The sequence below is a fragment of the Sturnus vulgaris genome, chromosome 3, assembly GCF_052056855.1.
Source record: "Sturnus vulgaris isolate bStuVul1 chromosome 3, bStuVul1.hap1, whole genome shotgun sequence".
NCBI classification, from domain to species: domain Eukaryota; kingdom Metazoa; phylum Chordata; class Aves; order Passeriformes; family Sturnidae; genus Sturnus; species Sturnus vulgaris.
In genome coordinates, this window is record NC_142245.1 from 42,238,334 (window position 1) to 42,257,889 (window position 19,556).

At 36.7% G+C, this 19,556-nt stretch overlaps 1 protein-coding gene across 5 annotated transcripts in view; it reads left to right on the forward strand.

The window, feature by feature from the left end:
• SMOC2 (SPARC related modular calcium binding 2) overlaps positions 1–19,556 on the forward strand; it is a 137,513-nt gene that overhangs the window by 63,876 nt on the left and 54,081 nt on the right. For 3 of the 5 annotated variants that reach the window (XM_014875613.2, XM_014875622.2, XM_088161456.1), the window contains exons 5-7: positions 2,417–2,464; positions 6,467–6,550; positions 7,318–7,392. In XM_014875613.2, coding sequence (XP_014731099.1) covers positions 2,417–2,464; positions 6,467–6,550; positions 7,318–7,392 — 207 coding nt within the window. The remainder of the gene's footprint in view (positions 1–2,416; positions 2,465–6,466; positions 6,551–7,317; positions 7,393–19,556) is intronic. The other 2 variants (XM_014875631.2, XM_014875638.2) reach the window with 1 other exon arrangement.

Sequence of the window (19,556 nt, forward strand, 5' to 3'; positions counted from 1 at the left end):
TAATTAAATTTTTACTGAAATTAGATTAGGTATGATAAAGTTAGTGTTTAGTACTACTTAATGCCATTCTCTTCCTCCATCCATTAATTTTCCATGAAAATTTAGGGTAGAAAAAGGAATCAAGTTCAATTCTCACAGATTTTATTCATTCTCACCGTTTCTCATATAAATGACGTAATGTGAATGCATCTGGAAGAATTTTTCTGCTTTTAGTTTAAGATGTGGGATATTACATAAATTTCACCAATGTGTTAAATTACTTATGTATAAACTGAGTTCAATTTATACTAATAGTTCAAATGTACATAGACAACACTGGTGCCAAACTAGAGCAGAGTGGGTATCAGTAGCAGTTCATCACACTCATTCCCCCTACTGAGACATCATTTCTTCTCACAAATGAAAAGCCTGTTTAAAACGCTTATGTGACTGAGAGTTGGGCCTAAAGTATCCGGATTTGCAAGAAAATTATAATTATAAGCCTGTGCACCAAAATGAAATTCAGAAACTACAGAGTTAATAGTAGCTGGATGAAATTTGAGGAAAGATTGGATCACTGGTATTTAGTGCAATTAGAAAAACCTGTAATTTTGTATATCGTACTTCCAAACACTGGAACATCTTATTTGAGTTCAAGCTGAGCCTTTTATCAAATGCAAGCCAAGCACCAAAAACTCAGATCCCCTGACTTCAGCATAAATACAGAATCTGCCTCCTCTTCAGAGTGAACAACATGGATTAGTATTGAAACCCATTTAGAGCAAACACGCTTGGATAGAATTCCTATAATGATAGCAATTTTATTTTTCCTGCCTCAATTAATACTGATGCATCACTAAGTTTATTGAATATCTGGTGACTCAAACATAATATAATGAAAACACACTAAAACACACTATTGCCATGAAAAGAAACAAGTCTAAACAAGAATATTTTAATATGGATCTATAAAGCTGTAATACGGATATATAAAGCTGTATTAAGAGCTGAATCCATCAGAAGGTTACTAGCTTGGCTGCATTGCCATGTATTCTTTTATGGAGGCTTTAAAATCGGCAGGGCTGGTTTGTAATATTAGGCACCTTCCCTCTGGCAGGCTCCTTGTCTAAAATTCCTGCTGAAATAACCATCAGCATGGTTGGTTACAAGTTCAGCATGGTAAGCAAGGCCTGTGATTTAGTGGGTTCTCTTATTTAAATTGTCCTCTTAGGACACAAGTCTTGTGCTGCAAGGTTTGGGTTTTCTTTAGTTGTTTTTTTTTTTTTTTTTTTTAATATAGTAATTTGTAGTTACTCCAGGGGGAATAAATTAAGAAAATTAAGGCAGCTAAATTATTTCACACACATACAAGCATCTGTCAGATGTGTCAGATGAGTGATTTTTGGTGTTTTTTTCTTTTAATTATAGCAGGTGTATGTAAGAAGAGACTGTGTTGTAAGAATTGAAAGACTTCATGTTTTTAAAATTTGATCACTCCATGTGGCTCTTCAGAGAGAAAAAAACTCTTCTAAAGATGATTTTTAATGCAGCAGAGACAGATAAATCGTTAAGAAGTGTCTAGTAATTAGAAAAATAAAAATGGATGTAATGACAAGGCAAGAAATAAGGAAGGATTTCTATTTTAAACTCGAAGGACAATTGCCTCCCTGATAAACTACCGAGAAAAGCAGTGGATTTCTTGATGGCTTGAAAGCAAGGGTAGATTCTGGGCTGGGTTGGAGTCCAGGCTGGTAGAATGAACTGTTAAAACCCATCTTTTGTAATCTTCTTGACTCCCTTCCCACCAAGCTCAGGATAAGGCTCAGGCTCAGGCTCAGGCTCAGGCTCAGGCTCAGGCTCAGGCTCAGGCTCTGTGTTTGGCCATCCCCCAGCACACAAACGCTTTGCCACACCAGCACAGGGTTTCCACAAGGCTTTGTGTGAAGCCTTTAAAGCAGAAAGGAAGAGTTTTTAAGCTGAGCAAGGCCTGGCCTAGAGGCTGGAAAAGCCCCTCAGAGCATCGGGGGTGTGAGGGCAAGACTGAGCAGAGGGAGGGAGCTACCCTGTATGAGGGACAACAGGGGAATGGTTCTGGGTGCTGCTCCTTCCTGCAGAGCCTGTCCTTGCTGGGGCAGTGGGGAAGGGAAAGGGTCACCCTGCAGCACATGAGCATTTTCTTGGACTTGTGTCTATGTAGTGTTTAATGCTGCCTCTTTCTCAGGTCTTGTGTTGGCTGAGAAGTGGAGTCTGGCAGTGTATGGATTGTGCACAAATGCAGAGGTCAGGCAAAGCTAAAACCTTTGGTTTGCAAAGGAAGAATTTGCTGATATTTTTTTGCTGTAATATAAAAACGTGAATCCATAAAGTTGTGTTTCTTAGATAGCATATTAGAGGTGGAAGTAATATTTTTCTGGTTAATTACTTTTTCCAATTGCAGGTTCAGTAAGTGAGAAGCTGCCACAACGAGAAGGTGCAGGCAAAACAGGTAAATATCTTAGTTGGCCTTTAAATAGAAGCTAAAACAGCTGTGGAAGACACTACTGTGGTTTTCCATATACTTAAATTATCAGTATAAATTTGTGATGTATTATAGCTGCATATGTAATATATATGCATGCATGTTAATAATTGTATGTTTGCATTGCAGATACTTAGTAAACTTACAAGTATAAACATATATATATGTTTTTATATATATATGCATATATATAAATATATGCATGCATAGACACTACATTTTCTAGTCCCAGTCCTATAGACTTTGCAGTTCAATGGTGTTTGGATGACAACTTTCCTTCCCAAATCTATACTCTGAAATATTTTCCCATACTTCTTGCTGGAGATCAAATTATTCTGTCTGTTTGATAAACACTGCATTCTGCAATTCCAAAATCTTGGGAGCTGGAGTTCTCAATTTATTTCCATAGCAGTCAGTGCTTGGAGTCATCTTGGATGCAACACTTGGCTTTATATTGTGATTAATTCATCTGATGGCTTACATTTATGGCCAGAAGACTGTTGTTGTTTGATATAGGTCATGATGTATGTCTTTTTGGCAGGACAAATTCTGATGTGAATATGACATAGCTGATAGATTTAAATGAATGAGATCTATGCTCTAAACAAAATTAAAATTTTTCACTCTCTAAACAGCTGAAAGAATTTTAGATTCAGCTGAAAACAGCATACTGAATATTTCTATCAGTTACATTACATTAATTTTAAAGAAGTTACTAATTTTTGTTCTAATGTTAATGCCTATATGTTTGTTGCATGGTAAATATAATTGATGATTTTTTTAATGGGAGTTTTTGCAGTATTGCAATAAACCTAACATTTAAATAAACTATTATTCTGTTAGGCTAAAAGAATCAGTACTCCTTTAAGGCTAATAATTACGAAGTATTGAAAAATTGTTCCTTCATGTATTTCCAGACAAATTGTGGGTTCCGTTAACCTTAGGTTGCCCATTTTCTTCAGGTCTGGACTTTCATTTTCAGCTTTGAACTGAATGAGCTATCCCATATATAAAATTTGTCTGGAATCCTTTATATTTGTTTGTGGCTGTGGTGGTTGAACTACTGAACCCTGAATGAACAGGCACAGAACAAAGAAGTGAACACAGTTGATCATATCTCCCTTCTTACCACGTATATTTGTGTCTCAAGTGACATGACTGCATTTTACTCATGCCCTGTTTTTGTTCTCCAGCACCAGCCTGCAGCATGAAAGGCTTCTGACCTGGTTCTCAGGTGGTCCCTGCTTCTTCTCAAATGCTGCTCTCTTCCTCTCCTCACCCTTCTTCCAGATGGTCACTGCCTAATGCTTTAAATAAAGTAATGTTGTCAGAGACATCCCAAAATCTTTAGAGACCATCACAGAGTAGGGATCAGGATCATATGTCTATCTGAGTTAAGGAGCTGTGCTTCAGCTTCACAGCCAGCCTAGTAAAACATATTTTGTTGCTCAGCTTGCAAGGGCACAGCAGTATTTTTTGCAACAGCCATAAGACTTTCTTGCTTCTCTTTCCCCTGCATGTTCCTGTGGACTAACCAGGGGTGTCTGCCCGTACTGTAGCCCAGCAAGCTTAGGCTGGCTCTCAATGTTCTCAGTGCTCGAGGACGTGCTTCAGACCTTCAAGGTGTGGTCTTGAGGACTTTAATCAAGAGGCAGCATAGACTTAACCTGAGACAGTCTCTCCTTCCAAGATATCTCATAAATAAGGGTCTGGTGAGCCATATCTGTTGCAACTGTGCACCTTGCTTTCTCTGGGTATTCCAATACTGAAAGAAAATTTCCAGCTGCAGATATTGGAGACCAGGGGCTTTGTTAGCATGTTTGTAAATTTAAACATTAACTGAACTGAAATGAAGTTTAAAATATATTCCCTTAAGTATATTCTCTGGCCCCACAGTTCTCTCCTTTATCCAAGAAAAATATTTAGACTCTGAAAAGCACAGGTGTCAGAGTTGGGACCACATCCCTTTTTTCTGATCCTTAGCTGACTGCAGGACTGTGTTCTTGGTAACTGAACTCTGATAGCAAACAGAATTTAAACAGGGTTATGTTTAAATATATACATATATGGACTGGTATGCATGTGCCAGCCAGGAAGAATTGTGCAATTAGTCAGTGAGATATCTAATTAATATCAATCATTAAACATACATCGTATTACAACAACAACACCAAAACTGTTATAAATGCTCTTTGAACAAAGTTCAGGAGGCTAATTTTGATTGGGCTGATTATCACTGAGTTGCAGCATTATGCTGAAATTCAGGTAATTACATAAGATTAAATGTGTCACAAGCTGAAATTGTGTACCAAAAGATTATTAGAGAAGTGCCATTTAAATGCAAACCCAATTTTCTGGCTTGGCTCTGGGTAATATCTGCCTACCATAAGTTACTTTCTGAAATACTGGGTTTTCTGAATCACATACTGATTGATGATCTAAACATATGTCTTGATTTTCAGTACACTAAGATACTTGATGGCCTCTCTGAAATTAGTCAATGGTCTTATTCCACCACCCAGAGGACACCACAGAAATGTCAGCAAAACTAATGAGGAGTGACAGTCTTTCATGGCATTGGAGCAAAGAATCCTGCTATTGTGTGGACATGAAGAATGAGCACTCTTAAAAGAGATTGCCTCATGTCTTGGTTAGATAATTTTGCATTGAATATAAGCTCCCATTGGTGCTGCTTTGGTTTTTTATAAAGGTGATTATTTAATGGCTGGAAATTTGGTTTTACCTGCTATCAAAATCTGCTTGGTATCTGTATTTCGTGTGACCTAGATGGTGACGTTTAGAGGCAAAGGCCAGAGTGACTCCAAATACTCTGCATGATTTAGAAACAACTCAGACTTTAAAAAAGCCCCAAACAGTGATGGTGATAACAAAAAGAACAGGACACTCTTCTTAATTGTGGTAGCAAGAAGAAAAGAAGAGATAGTGTGTTAGCCTAAAATCTCCCTTGTTACCCAAGTAAGGCTACATGCCAGAAGCAGCTTCTCAGTTACCTTTGATTCTGTCTTCCATGAAAATGCCAAGAAAACAATCTGGAAGCTATTTTGGTCTGAGATCCAATTGTGAAACTGCAAGAAATAGTAATAAAACCTTTGCACGGAAGATGCTGTTTACTGCAGTACACCTTGGTCTTGGAGTTAGCTCCATGCCACAGGAAAATATGACTGGAAAATATGTACCAGCATGGCTTCCTGAGTCATATTTACCCCACATCTGCAATAGTTTTAAATAACAAAAACATAATAAAGTAAAGATGTGTCTTTGGTACTGCTCTGTTTAGCAAAAGCTTATTTAAGTAGTTTTTTATGTTTAATTTTTCTTTTCCAGGACGAAGGTCCACTGTATTTTACTGAACCTAAAATGACTCACATCTTCTTGTCATTTCTGTAATTTTCCCTCCCTCTTTTCTTGCAGTAATGGTTGGAAGTGGGTGGATGAGAATGCTGACCAGAGGATAACACTTGTGCAAACAATATTTTGGTTATATAATCTGTTAATCTTACTAATAAAATCAACTTGATTCTTAAATAGGTCCTGCTGTGCTTAACAAAACCTTTGATTTTAAGGTGTCTTCAGCCACTCATTCTCTCCAGACTGTTTTTTGTTTTCACAGGTTTCACTTCTTCTATACATTTATCTAATTATTTCTTTAGAAATGCTGATTTTTTAGTTGTTACCTGTAGGTATCAGTGTGCAGCATTAGAAATGAAGAATTACACTCCAGAGAACAACTTGATCACTTTATGCATCACCAAAGAACTTGCAATAAATTTATCATCCATAACCTCAAACCCCATCCATTTATAAAACATAGTCTGTATATGAAATATATCTGTGCTGTGTAGTGCCTATAAAGAATGTTTAAATTACTGTTTACTGGCCGGGGCTATGTGCAAATCATTATTTTCAATCATGTATGTACACTTATTTAGCTTACTCTCATAATTGTAGTCTCCTTGCAAATCTTTTCCATTCTGAATTCAGATGATGCCTCAGCTCCCGCGCTGGAGACTCAGCCTCAAGGTGATGAAGAAGGTGAGCAAATTTAACAGTGTGGTATTAAACTGTGCAGTTATGGATTATATTCCACAACATAAAATGCCATTTTGGGAATATCTACAACTGCAGGGGTGGTTGCAAGAAATTGCAAACATCTATTCTTTTTTCAGGAACAGCGAAGACAATGCAATAGAGTCTTACAGGCAGGGAATTTTGTGTGATAGTCTTGAGATGAGATTTTACGTGGGGAGACCAACATCAGCAATTTTAATTGTCACTACTGAGGGCAGACACGGGTTTTAAACTTGAGCCAAAGTGGAGATTAAAACTCTCTGTTCAAATAAAGAAGTCAAAGGGTAAATTCTATCCTCAGCATAATGACTAGTATTATCACTGTTAAGGCCGATGTTTTCTGAGGCTTATTTGCCTCTGGAGAAATTAATTGCTATTAAATAAGCAATGATAGTCCAATGTTGTGGCTGCCTTATCACTCACCGCTAATCTTACAGAATTTGGTCTGCATCCATTATATATTTTGGGTCCAGACTAGGACATTTTTATCTTAATTAAAGATAATTTTCATGTAAAAGTATTTATTTCAATCTTCTGTACAAATAGGATAAGGAGAGGACTGTTCATGCCTTTGCATGAATAATAGTCTTAACTGCCATAATTTAAACTAGCGTGGCCTTTTTTTAAGACCCATATTTCTTAAAAACTAGCCATGTACTATTCAGTTGCTAATAACTTTTAAAAATGTTAATATTTATAAAGTATTTTCTGTTGCCTTTTTTTCTTTCTAGATATAGCTTCTCGTTATCCTACCTTATGGACTGAGCAAGTAAAGAGTAGACAGAACAAAACCAATAAAAGCTCAGGTAAGAAACTTAGGTTGTCCTTACTTTGCAAAGCTCCTGTGAAGATTTGCATGAACCATTTTAAGAGCCATCGTGCTTCCACTCTCGTTATATGATAGTGCCTTAATGATCTGCATGGTGATGATTTACTAAGCTCATGCATCATATGTTCCTTTTGTGGAGAAGCAGTTTTGGCCAGGCTGTACTTGGCTAAAATGATATTAGTCCACTAAAGTCTCTGGCTCACACCTATTTCCATCTGTTAGTGGCTCAGACATTTGTTTTTACATTCTTTTTAATATCTTCCTCTTTTTTATCTGCTCATTTCTGGGTGATATGTAGCAAGAAGTTGCTTGTAAAATGACAGTGTGGGTTACATTTGTTTGGTGGTAAATGCTAGGAGGCAAACCTGAAAAGAGGCAAACTTCTATCAGAAGCCAGTTTTCAGTGAGCAGGAATCAGAAAGACAGTGTTACCTGCTTTTTACTACATCAGTCACCTGCTGTTTACAAACTGATCACTGGTTTGATGTGAATTAATTATGTTGCTTTTTAAAAATAATGATCAAATTCTGCCTTTATTTATTTTCATCACTTTTAGAATTGAGCCTTTTAAACCTGGACCAGGAATGTCAGGTGAATGTCCTAAGACTGAAGTCTATTTAGTATTCAGATAAATTCAGTGCTTTGGTGGATGATAAATTTTAATGCCTTTCTTATTGCTCCTTCCTTTCAGTGGGATAAACTTTAGAGAATCTTCCTGGTTTCTATTTCTGCAGAAAAAAGTATAGTGTGAAAGGAAACATTAATGATGTAGGCTATGATTTAGTAAATCACCCCAAACCAGCTTCAAATTCAGTAGAAAGTGAGGTTATGCTTTACATTAAATACTGTGCTTAAGTATTTTACTGAATTGAGGGCCAAAAGCATTTAGAAAATGCAAAAAAAACCCCATAAGCTAGAAGGTTTAAAGATTCCTTTATACAAGCTATTTTTAATATCAGTGCAATTATTAATAAATTTTTCTCTCCTTGATTTTCCAGTAGGTTCTTAAGGAAAGGACTTTAAACATCATAGACAAGAGTTTGAAACAAATACTTTTCATACTGGAGATTTAATTTGTCATTTCTTTAGTTAGTTTAGTCAAGAACATAATTCATGTGGGATTTCTGTAGCATAAAATATGTGTCTAGAAATTTGTCACTGTTAGGAGTGTTTGTTTAATTTTTACAGTGCTAGAGACTAAAGCAAGACTTCTTGAACTTGCAGTGTAGCTGCTGGAAGCCAAAGCTTCAACACACACACACACACACACACACAGACACACACGTACACATGGAGAAAAAGTTAAAAAGGTGGGTTTATTTCTGGGAACTGGTAACCTCCAGTCCATCTAAAGACGTATTTACAAGAGAAGAGGAATCAGAAGCGTGGTTTACCTGTGTTGTGGCTGCTAGCCCATCACCAAAAGCATGATTTTGTTAGTTTCACTAAGAGCAGGAGTTGTTCATGACTAAGGTGCCATACCCAGACTGGCAGAATTACTTCAGGAGGTTCTGTGTAGAAAACCTTGCTTTAATTTGTAGCTATATCTGATGTGCAGATTCATATGACCAATCAAGGTGAATCCAGGTGCCAAAAACAGTGTCCTCACTGATTGTTGCAGGCAGGTTTTTAAGGTCAAAAAAAAAAAAAAAAAAAAAAAAAAAAAGTAAGATTTTTCCCTTATTACATCTCAGAGGAGTGCCAAGGCTTTTGGGAACATTCACAGAGAATCAACTCCGGACTGTTACATGTACAGAACAGGAAAGATCTTGCCACCGAATCCAGTGGATTGTAAACTTGCTGTCTTCCCACTTCCAAGTTTCAATATAAAGGATAAATATAGATGTCTTCTTTACTCAGTTAGCTTTGTAAACTCTGATTCAGACTTGGTCATACAAACGTCAGAAAGCTTAGTGAAAAATATTTGTCTGAGGAAAACGAGGAAAATTTATCTCTGCATAGGAACTGTGTTTACAAAACAAAACATGAAGCCAAATTTATTCATTATGGGCTAAATTTTACTTTGTTTTTCTGTAATCCTGCTACTGTCAAAGAAATTCTTGAGGTGCAAATAACACTATCATCTAGCCCTGCCTATAGAACATAACTAAAAAAATAGACAAAACTGAAAATTTCAGGCAAGATACAAATATCCCATTTAAAAACTTACTATTTTATTCTGCACTGCTTTCTTCTCACTAGTTTTTACCTGAATATATGTTCTAATATGTCATGATCAACATGTCATCTACAAACTTGTCTTGAGCTTGAGAAATTAGTCTCATTAGGATAAAGTTTTTCTGAGTTAATGTCACAAATGAGTACATTAAATTTGTTTTATGCCTCATTAAGTGGTTTGCTTTTACTATTCTGCAAATGACCTGCCAGTCACAATTAGCCAGTAAAATCTGCATAAACTATTTTAGGTTTTGGAAGATAGAAAATAATGGCTCAGGAAATTCTAGTTTATGCTAGTTCTCTAGTGCATTCATTTGACTGAATGAGCCTAAATTAATTTAGCATGGAGTAATGGCATTTGCAAGTCTCACAGATGCAAGGCATGAAATTAGTGGATTATATATCCATATTCTACAATGCCTTCTAGTGTATATTCTTTTTGTTGGCTCAGAGAAACAGGCCTTTGCTGTTCACTTAAGAAATTTGTGGAGTGGTATTTAACCTATTAGTTTTTGAGAACAAAATTTTACTCCTGGCAAAAATGGCATCAACATTGGATCATATTACAATAGCTCTGTTTAGAGTGGCTGATTTGAGTAGAAACATCTCCATTTTAGCTCTTTTGGTACGTTGAAGATGATTTTCAAAACACTTTTTCTTTCCATACTTAGAATAGAGTATTTGGCTCATTGCTAAAATAGTTTTTTGTTGAGATGTTTTATACATACGACACAGTGCCTTTGCAAATATTTCATTACTACCCCCACACTCCTCCTTCAGCATGACCATTATGACCTAAATAGAAGAGAGGAAGAAATTGTTGCCTTTCTTTTTTGACCCAACAGTTCACATTTCATCTGAAGCACACAGACACATAATACAGTGTTTGTGTCAGCTCCATGATTTCTGCCATCTTTATGCTTATATGCTTTAAGCAGGTGCTAGTGGACAAGCCATACATAATCCATCATAAAATCATCATAAAATCTGGGTTGACCCAGAGGAAACCCAGATCTGCCATTAAGGCTTCTGAGGCAGGGTCAGGGTTATGTGATTATGACATTTTTCCTCCAGAATGAAGAATCCTAAATCGTAATTAATTGTCTCCTCAAACTATGGTTTTACTGATTTCAAGAGTGCCCAGATTTCAACCACTTTATATGGATATTCTGGTAATGTAGAATCATCATCATCATAATTTTTTACTTCACCTGTGTGCATGTGAAAGGGACACATAGCTTTTTATTTAATTTTCTGACATAGTGGAGTAGTGTTTTATTGCTGCCTTTTTGTTACAGACTGTCATTTTCAGGACTTAAAAAATCGGTTGCAAGATTTTATCAATTAGTCCCAGAGAGCTTGATCCAACAGGAGTTTCATTCTCAAAATACCATCTGGGAAAACACGTGCATATACAGCAATATATTATAGACTGGCTACAAATGCAAATGAAAACAGTTGGTATAATGTCTGCTGAGAATACCTTCTTAATAGACTAAAATAATGAAATCTAAAGTGATAATTGTGTGTCTGTATCTATACAAAATAGCTGCTTGCATTTATCTGTCTGTATAGTCTCAATCTGTTGGCAAAGTGTGCCAGTGAGATTGATTATTATGACAGAGTGACATTCTAAAATGTGACTGCAGTTTTTATTGCTGTGTCATTTGACAGCTTCAAAGCATTTTTACATGAGTTTTTCCCACATGGAAACTATGTTGGTTGCCAGTGAGGTTTCTGTCTTGTTAGCTTGCTTTGTTTTGTTTCTCAGAGGCAATTGTTCCAGTGGTATCCTTGTGCACTGATCGTTCCCTGAAAGTCACCTCCTGAAAGGACCAAGACAAACCTTGTTCCATATTCCGATGCTCATGTTCATTCCAGACTCAACCTGACTAACTTCTTACTGTTTTGCCTATCCTGACAAAAGTCAGTCCTAAAGTAAAAAAAAAAAAAACAAAAAACTTGCATGGAAAAGAACTCCCCAAAACCCACATTTTCTTTCAAAAGAAATAAATGTAAGAGTTCATGTGTCTGCCCAATTACATCAATTCTAAGAGCCATTCCTTTCTAAGCATAGGAAAATTAATAATCTAGAGACAGAAAACTGAGTAACAGCTCAGTGACTTTTTATTTATTCTCATTAATTGTTGCATTTTCCAGATGTTGTTTTTAGTGTTCATTGAAGATAAATTACCTGCAGTTGAAGTTGTGTGAGCTAGCAAGGAAAAATTAAGGTCTAGTTGCATGTTTCCACTTACATACTTATTATAAAATAGAAATTTTCTAGAAGCATTTTAAATTAGGCTTATTTCACAATGTGAAGATTTGAGATATGAAACCAGTTATAACAGAAGGAAATCAATTGGATATCATAAAAAAGTGAGGAAAGAACATAGGCAAGGGGGGGGAAGAAAATATTTTGAAAGCTTATTGCCTGTCTTTTTCAGCAAGGGTTCCTAGGAAGTTGTGTGTTGGCCTGCGAACCATGCTGATTTTCTATTCTCAAATTTGCTTGTATTTAGCATTAAAGGAGGGGAAGTTGAGGATGACTTCTGCTTGCTCTTAATATATTATGCCTATATTGGACACTCAGAAATGGACTTCAAATTAATGCATAAAGCAGATTTGCATAGGGAAAGAGCCTGAGTAGAAGTGGTCCATTAATTGCAAACCACTGAATTACACAGGAAAACTGGAACTTTTTGCCTGTTACTAGTTCATTTCAGCCCTAAAGACAGTTTTTCTTTCCAACAATTAGTGAGGTATGAGCCACACTCAACCATGGGAATTCTCAGTGTTGTGCTGTAAATGCAGTCATTAGCCGTAGCTGGAGAAGTCAAAAGCATGGCAATAAATTGTTAAGTATATCTATATCATATTTTCATGGGCTAAAAGTTACAACAGCCTATTGGAAATCTGTAATGTTCTGGCCCAGAGGTTTGATAATCCAGAGTATCTGCAATGGATTTGGCTTAAGACCTAAAGACATCAATTCAAACCATGAAGGAGAATAGAAGGCACAAGTATTGATTTTAAATGTCTTCAAACATCCCAATGGGCTATTAAGTCAACACATGGATCCTGTCAGTGGGAGCTCAGTCCATAACAGATGGGCAATCTGTCTCCGCCAAATTTTAGACAGGTTCAAGTCCAGACATTTTTGCTGTAAACTTTCCACCTTGCACTCATCTGTAGGTCAGTTCCCTACACAAGGAAAGGCACTAGAATTATTTCATGAGATCTACATCAAGTCCAAATATTCTATGTTAGCCATAGATCTGGCTTTTGGGCATTGTAAAATCTGTGGGTGCTGAAAGACATGAGCTGGTAAAACATAGAACATTTTTTGTTTGGCCTGTTCTCTCAGAAAAGTGGTGCATGGCAGTTAAAGAAAAAAGCATTGCATGGAATTTAGTAAGAAATACTCACTCAGATGAAGACTGGAAGCTTCCAACACAACAATCTTATGGCCTCCTCAAACTCTTTGGGTTGTCTCTTGTAGCTGATTCACTAAATGTTCCCTTTAGAGTTCAACAAAGAACTTAATTATTTGGAGTGAACTATAATTTCTGATTTTGTTGTTGTTTTTCTGTCAAGAAACACAATAGTTTTAGAGTAGAATTCTTTCTGAATATTGCTTACAAGACACCCTCCGGAGCAGAAAAACTCATGGCTTAAAACCTACTGAATGTTCACACCACTAGGGCCAATCAGTAAATGGCTGACTTAGGTCCTAATAGAGAACTTTTTCTTACTTTTCAGCAGCAATTTCTAATGATATTCTAGTCTTTATTTACCTGTCACAAAAGAGGGAACAGTAATCCTCTTCATGTTCTTCACTAGGGAAAAAAATCATTCTTCCTACTCTGGTCCTCTTTCTTTTCCTTTCCTTGCTTTGCCTTGCCTGACCTAAATTGGTAAAGGAAAATTACTGTTTTCTTTCAGTTCTTTCAGAGTCGTCCAAGAAGAATAAACTTTCCAGACCTCCCCACATTGCTTGTGTATTATGATTCATTCTTAATTCATAGACTGCTGGATCATGCTTATTATAGAACTGTCCTATCTTTAATAATCCTTTTCACAAGGATTTTCATTTATCTTCATTTTAATTTTGCGTATTAGTTCAAAACCTTAAAAAAGATCAAGCACTGACATTTCCAGCTTTTTCCTCCCACTACAGGGGAAGATCCTCCCATCCTAAACCATTAAAAAAAGAGCTCTGTTTTACATCCAGTTGATGTTCTTTATCCTCAGGATGTTCCAGGGCTTTACTGGACCCCCACTGTGGGGAGGAAAAAAAAATCTGTTTTATGCAGGGATGATAATTTCTATTTTACAGCATGTGTTAAAATTTGATGCCAAAAGATAGTAATCTTTCCTGACCATTTTTAATTATATCACATTACTTTCTACAGCAAGTAAATGACACAACAGTCCTGCTTGAAGTTCTCCTTTAGTTTTCAGACATGCACTCCTCCACCTACCCACAGCTTTCTGTGGTTTGCCAGACATCAGATTGCATAATCATAAAAACATCAATAAGGTCCATAAATCCTTAGAGGAATGTCAAGTTAATGATCTGTATTTTAGTGATAGATGAAAAAAATCACGTAAATCATGTTAATGCACAGAAACATATTAGACTGCATAATACCTAATGACATAATCTTTCTGGGAAATAGATAAAACTTTCAATCAAGACAGTCTGGTTCTGGCTGTGGCTTTACTATGATTGTTGGATGGTATGTAGAAGATAGGTCTTCCAACAGGGTAAACAGTAAGAGCTGCCAGGCCTTCCATCCTCATCCAATAACCAGATAGTTAGAAGAAAATGTCCATGTTCTATGCAGAGATGCAGTTTTTTCTTCTATTAGGATAAGTCAAATAACCAGCTATCTACCCTTCTAATAATTGAATAAGCTTAGTTTGAAAAAGAACTGACAACCAGTTATATGGAGTGTGGAATTCTACTGCTTAATCTGCACAAAAAAACTTCTGACTATTAATGGAAATACAGACTGTAGGAGGACCAGGTAATGTTCCCTGGTAGATCAGGTTATGGCTAGTCATGGTGGCTTAAACTTGGAGAGATTTTAATTGGATTATTTATCACATATGAATTCCAAATTTCCTATTTGCCAAGCCATGTATCTCTCAACAAAATTGTTGAAGAGACTACTGACAGCTTGTGTTACAGTTCATGCCTTGCTTAATTATGAAAAAAAAAAAAATCTTGCCTTTTTCCTTAATTCTGTAAAAAATTGCCGCTTGATACAGGAACTTTTCGAGGCTTCATCAGTAATTTTAGTGTTTTCCATGTGATACAAAAACAAGAGAAATTCAGCTCCTACAGTGACTTCTGTGTGATGGGTGGAATTCACCTCCAAATCTGTGCATTGGCCATACGTCTGAAACAAAGCTATTGCATTAGTCTGACTCTTTACAGCAGTGTCTGCTTTTATGGATCATTAAAGCCAAGGTTAATGCTGTTATCCATGGATCCTTTCCCCTACCCTGTCCTTAATGCAATGTACTGGATTCTTTTGTTAGTTTCCAATGTAGAGCCTCCTTTCCACACAAGGGTCATCAAAGCAAGGGAACTTTTTGTAGTAAAATTATGTTGCTAAAGTACATAAACCTGCTTCAAGATCTTCTCATCTATACCCCAACTATTGTGTTGACTGGCTCACTTTACCTTTCATTGCACTCTGTACATCGTGCTCTGTCATCTCTCAAATCAGACTGCTCCAGATAAAGGCTAGGCACTATGTATTCCTTGCACTCTGCAATGCCTAGGAATAACTGCCTAGGAATAGCATTAAATATTGTTTCCACAATGCACTAGATTTCGGTGTTACTGGGGAAGAAACAGTCATTGAAGAGACAGACCACTGTTTTTTATTAAGCTATTTTTATTACCTGTTTTAGTTTCAAAACAGCAGGCTAAGTATCTGCACTCATCCACAAATAAAACAATGTTTAAATACAATTAAGGCTGTAAATTAAATTTCAGATCTTAAATTCTCTTTGTCAAAACACAAGAGAAAAGAAAGGGCAAATCTTAATATGTCAAACCCGGTTGAAAAGTCAGCCTTCTATGGAAAACACATGACTTACCAGGGAACTTGCTTTTTGAATATATGTCTTTCCATCTAAAATAGTGCATCTTTGAGACAAAAATTCAGTAAAAATTATCTTCAAATAACTGAATGGTTTTGGCTCAAAACTCAAAATCTTGATGGTTCATTGTAAGTCTTGTTGGAGCTGAAATTTAAAAACTTCATTAGCTCTTCCTTTATTTAGAGCTGAGTCCTTAGGCTGACAGTATATGTAGAACATAATGGTCTCCCCATTTCAGAAATACGGACACTTCAGGAATCTTAGATTGCATGGCTCTCTGTGAAGTCCAACACAAACAGCTTGTTGAGGGGTTTTATGTTGTTCTCTTTTTTATCAAAAAGAAATACTTTGAATGAAAAGCATCTTTTCATTCAAATACTTGGTTTTCCAGCAGACAGTCAAAATAAATTTTTTAACCAACTGTATTGCAGTCATAAAAAGCTATAAAAGAATTTGTGTTCTTGCCATTGAAACAGTGAGTTAGCTTGTGCCATTGTTTTCCAGTGAGATTTCAAGTGATATTTAAACTCACCAGTTTTGTTCTTCAGTGAATAGCTTATCAGAAAGAAAGAACTTTTTTTGGCTTCTATTTGAAGGAATGATTAGATGCAGACTAGAATGTGGGACTAGAATGCATTATAAATACACAAATTCTTCAAATATGGGTGAATTTAATGCCTTTGAATTTTTGTCTAGTACACCCAGTTAGATCAGGGCAACAAACTCGCTGATACTTGGTCTGGAAGCAGAAGAGTATGAAGTCAAATTAAGTCTTCAAGTGCCTCCAAAATCTGAGATTAAGTTTTTGCAAGAAATAAAATAGTTCAGAGTTGCAAGATCTGTTCACATTGTCCTGGTGCAGTTTACTCTTTCAGAACATCCCTGTGCCCAGTTATTCCAGCTGGCAAGGAGGTAGGGGCACTTTCTGTTTGTTTACTTGCCTAACTGGTTTTGGGGGTAGAAATTTAAGTAAATTCTAATCTTGTTTCCTCTCTGAAGAATCATAATCTCAAATTTCCAGATAGGGTAATGAGAAAATTGCTAATCTCATTGCTCTCCTGTTTGGCTGTATAAGTCTCTTAGCTTAAAGACTTACAGTTTTATTGTTGTTGCAGTTTCTAATCAGACTTTAAAAGCAATCTGAGATCATTCTTAGGACATGATTTTAAGTTCCTATGAATTGACACAACAGAGAAGCAGCAAATCCAAAAATACCAGTATAAATGTCAGTGGTTTGAAAGGTCACTTTTCCCCATTTCCCTACCAACATCTTTAGTATCAAACAGTGACTTGCAATGTAGTCACACATCCTGTAGTTCATCCCTTTAGCTAAACAGTCCAATGTAATAGTAGCAAATGACTGTAGGCGATGATTTAGTTTCAGAAGGCATGAAGCCTCATGTTACTCAGAGCAGTGTAAATAGAAGTGACTCTGCTGCAGTTACAAGGCTAGTGCCCCTGGAAGACTTATGAGGAGAGGGGCCTGTAGGGTTTCTTTTAATTTTTTAAATTTTTTTCTCTTTATGGGGATATTAATGGTACAGGACCAATGATGGTGTTATCACTTCTCTTGGAAACAGTGCACACTCATTCTTAAAGTAGCTAGCATGTAGTATATCAGTCTGCTGAATCAGTGACAACAGGACAGTCCACCCCAGTCCTACTGCTGTTACACAGCTGGAATTCCTCTTGACTTTTAATGAATGTACTGTCAGCACAAAGGCTGCTCTGCTCCACTGGTATTGCCAGCTGAAAGGCTGAATAAAGTATTTTCTCTTTATTGCCTTTATGTACAACTTAATTGTCACCAGATGGTGTGTTTTGTACACTGAATCATAATTATATTCAGAAAAACGGAATATTCATAAATACCTTCACACATCAGAGAATATGTCACATAACTAACCATGGTGCTAAGGATGTCATGGTGCACTTTCCTTTTCAATACTCTTGTAAAAATGAGCCTGTGTGGCTTCTATATAGAGGACCCCCTGTCCACAGCAAGGCTAGAGGAAAAATGCCTTGCTTCAGATCTTTTTATCCCCTATATGATCAAGAAAGCTTGTGAATTAAAATACTATATTTAAGCTTAATTAGTCTTTTATTTCATACCTGATTTTATTGGAGCCTTCTTCAATGTTACAGTAGTCACTCTTGTTCATCCTCAAAGTTGGTTGCATACAGAGAATTCCCTGTTCTGTTTCCAATCCTTTCTTTGCAGTCTTCTTTCCCTCCAGTCAATAGCTGATCTTCACTGCCTGTTTCTCAGTTTTTGCCTAGACATCATTGTGCAATCTCAAATGCTGGTGAACATTTCTGGTAGCACTGATTTATCATCTCTCTTTCCTTTCATCGTCTCCTTTTGACTAAGACAGCCAGAGGTATAATCTGGAGGCTTTATGAGGAGAATACCAAGGAATAAAGGTTGTTGATCCTGATATATGAGTTTGCAGACTGTATTCTGAAAATACAGTGACCCCAAAACCAAGCTGAGAATTCTTTGGAAAGAACAAAGCACCCAGTTGAGCAGTGACTTCAAAGAATGGGAGAGAGCTTGATTCCTAGATTGACTGAACTTGGAAAGGTATCATTACGTGTGTAGGATGTCAGAGACTGTTTCAGAGATACTTTGTCCAGCTGTGTTATCCATACTGCAGGATACTGAAGGATACCACAATCAATTAGATGTTTGACCCTAAAGCTAATGAAGTATATTTTCAGCATCAATTCAGTATTTTCCTAAGTAAGAATGCTTCCTTAATAGTAATTCATCCTAAGTTAGAATGCTTCCTAAGTAAGAATGCATCACCTTAGTCAAAGCTGTGAGTTGTTTTGTGGAAACAGTGTAAGTGTGAAACTCAGTACAAGTGTCATAATGTCAATGCTGTTGGTCTGACTGACTAGTGCTCAGAGTCTTGGACTATATTTTGTGCCAATATCACTTCCTCAGGATGTCATTGTGGAGACTTAAGCAGCCTACAGAGTATTGTACCCAAAAACATCTGAACTGACGTCAGCTAGTAGAGGCAGACAGTGTGGTTTCATTGCTTACATTCAGGGCAGCCAGCCAGGAACTCCAGGGCTCTAACCCTGGCTCTGCTTTGAGCAGGGCTGTTGCAGTCTGGACAGATCAATGCAAGCAGAAGAAAAGTTTCATCAGTGAGGTTGATGAGATAACATCTAGCACAGGACTGTAGAATACAATACGGAGCTTTACAAACTTAAGGAGTACAGCAGGTGGAAATGAAGAAAAAGATGTATTGACCAATTGAAATAGTGGTATTTCTCTAAATGAAAAGGCACCCTTTTTTTACAATTTTGCATGTAGACTTCATGCCTTTTGCTTTGTTTGTTGATCTCAGTGTTTCAGTCATGTAAATCATGACATTGGATTTACATCTTTTTTCCTTGCAACTGATTGATAACTTTAAAGATTCCTCCCCTTCATTCTGCAAACTATACCTGTTATTGTGTCATTGTAAAATATGTATGTAGACCACAAGCAAAAGAGGATAGCCTTGCTTCTTTGATGCCAGGGAGAACCTGTGTCTTCTCCTGCATGTTATCTTTATGACAATGTGCATACATGTGTGAGGCAAAATTCAAGGGTACTTGCCATAGGACTGTACTGTAGTTATTCCCAAATGAGACCCAAGGCAAGCAGATTTGGAAATACACAGGCTTTTCCACTCTTCTTTAGCCTATGTTCCTCGTGATTGATGAAAACAAGTACCACCAAAGGCCTTTGTGGACTACATGAATTATGCCAGTGGTTGATTGGTTTGGCTCCAAATGCTTCATAACAATAGGCAGATTTAATTAGCAACAGCTCTGATTGCAATA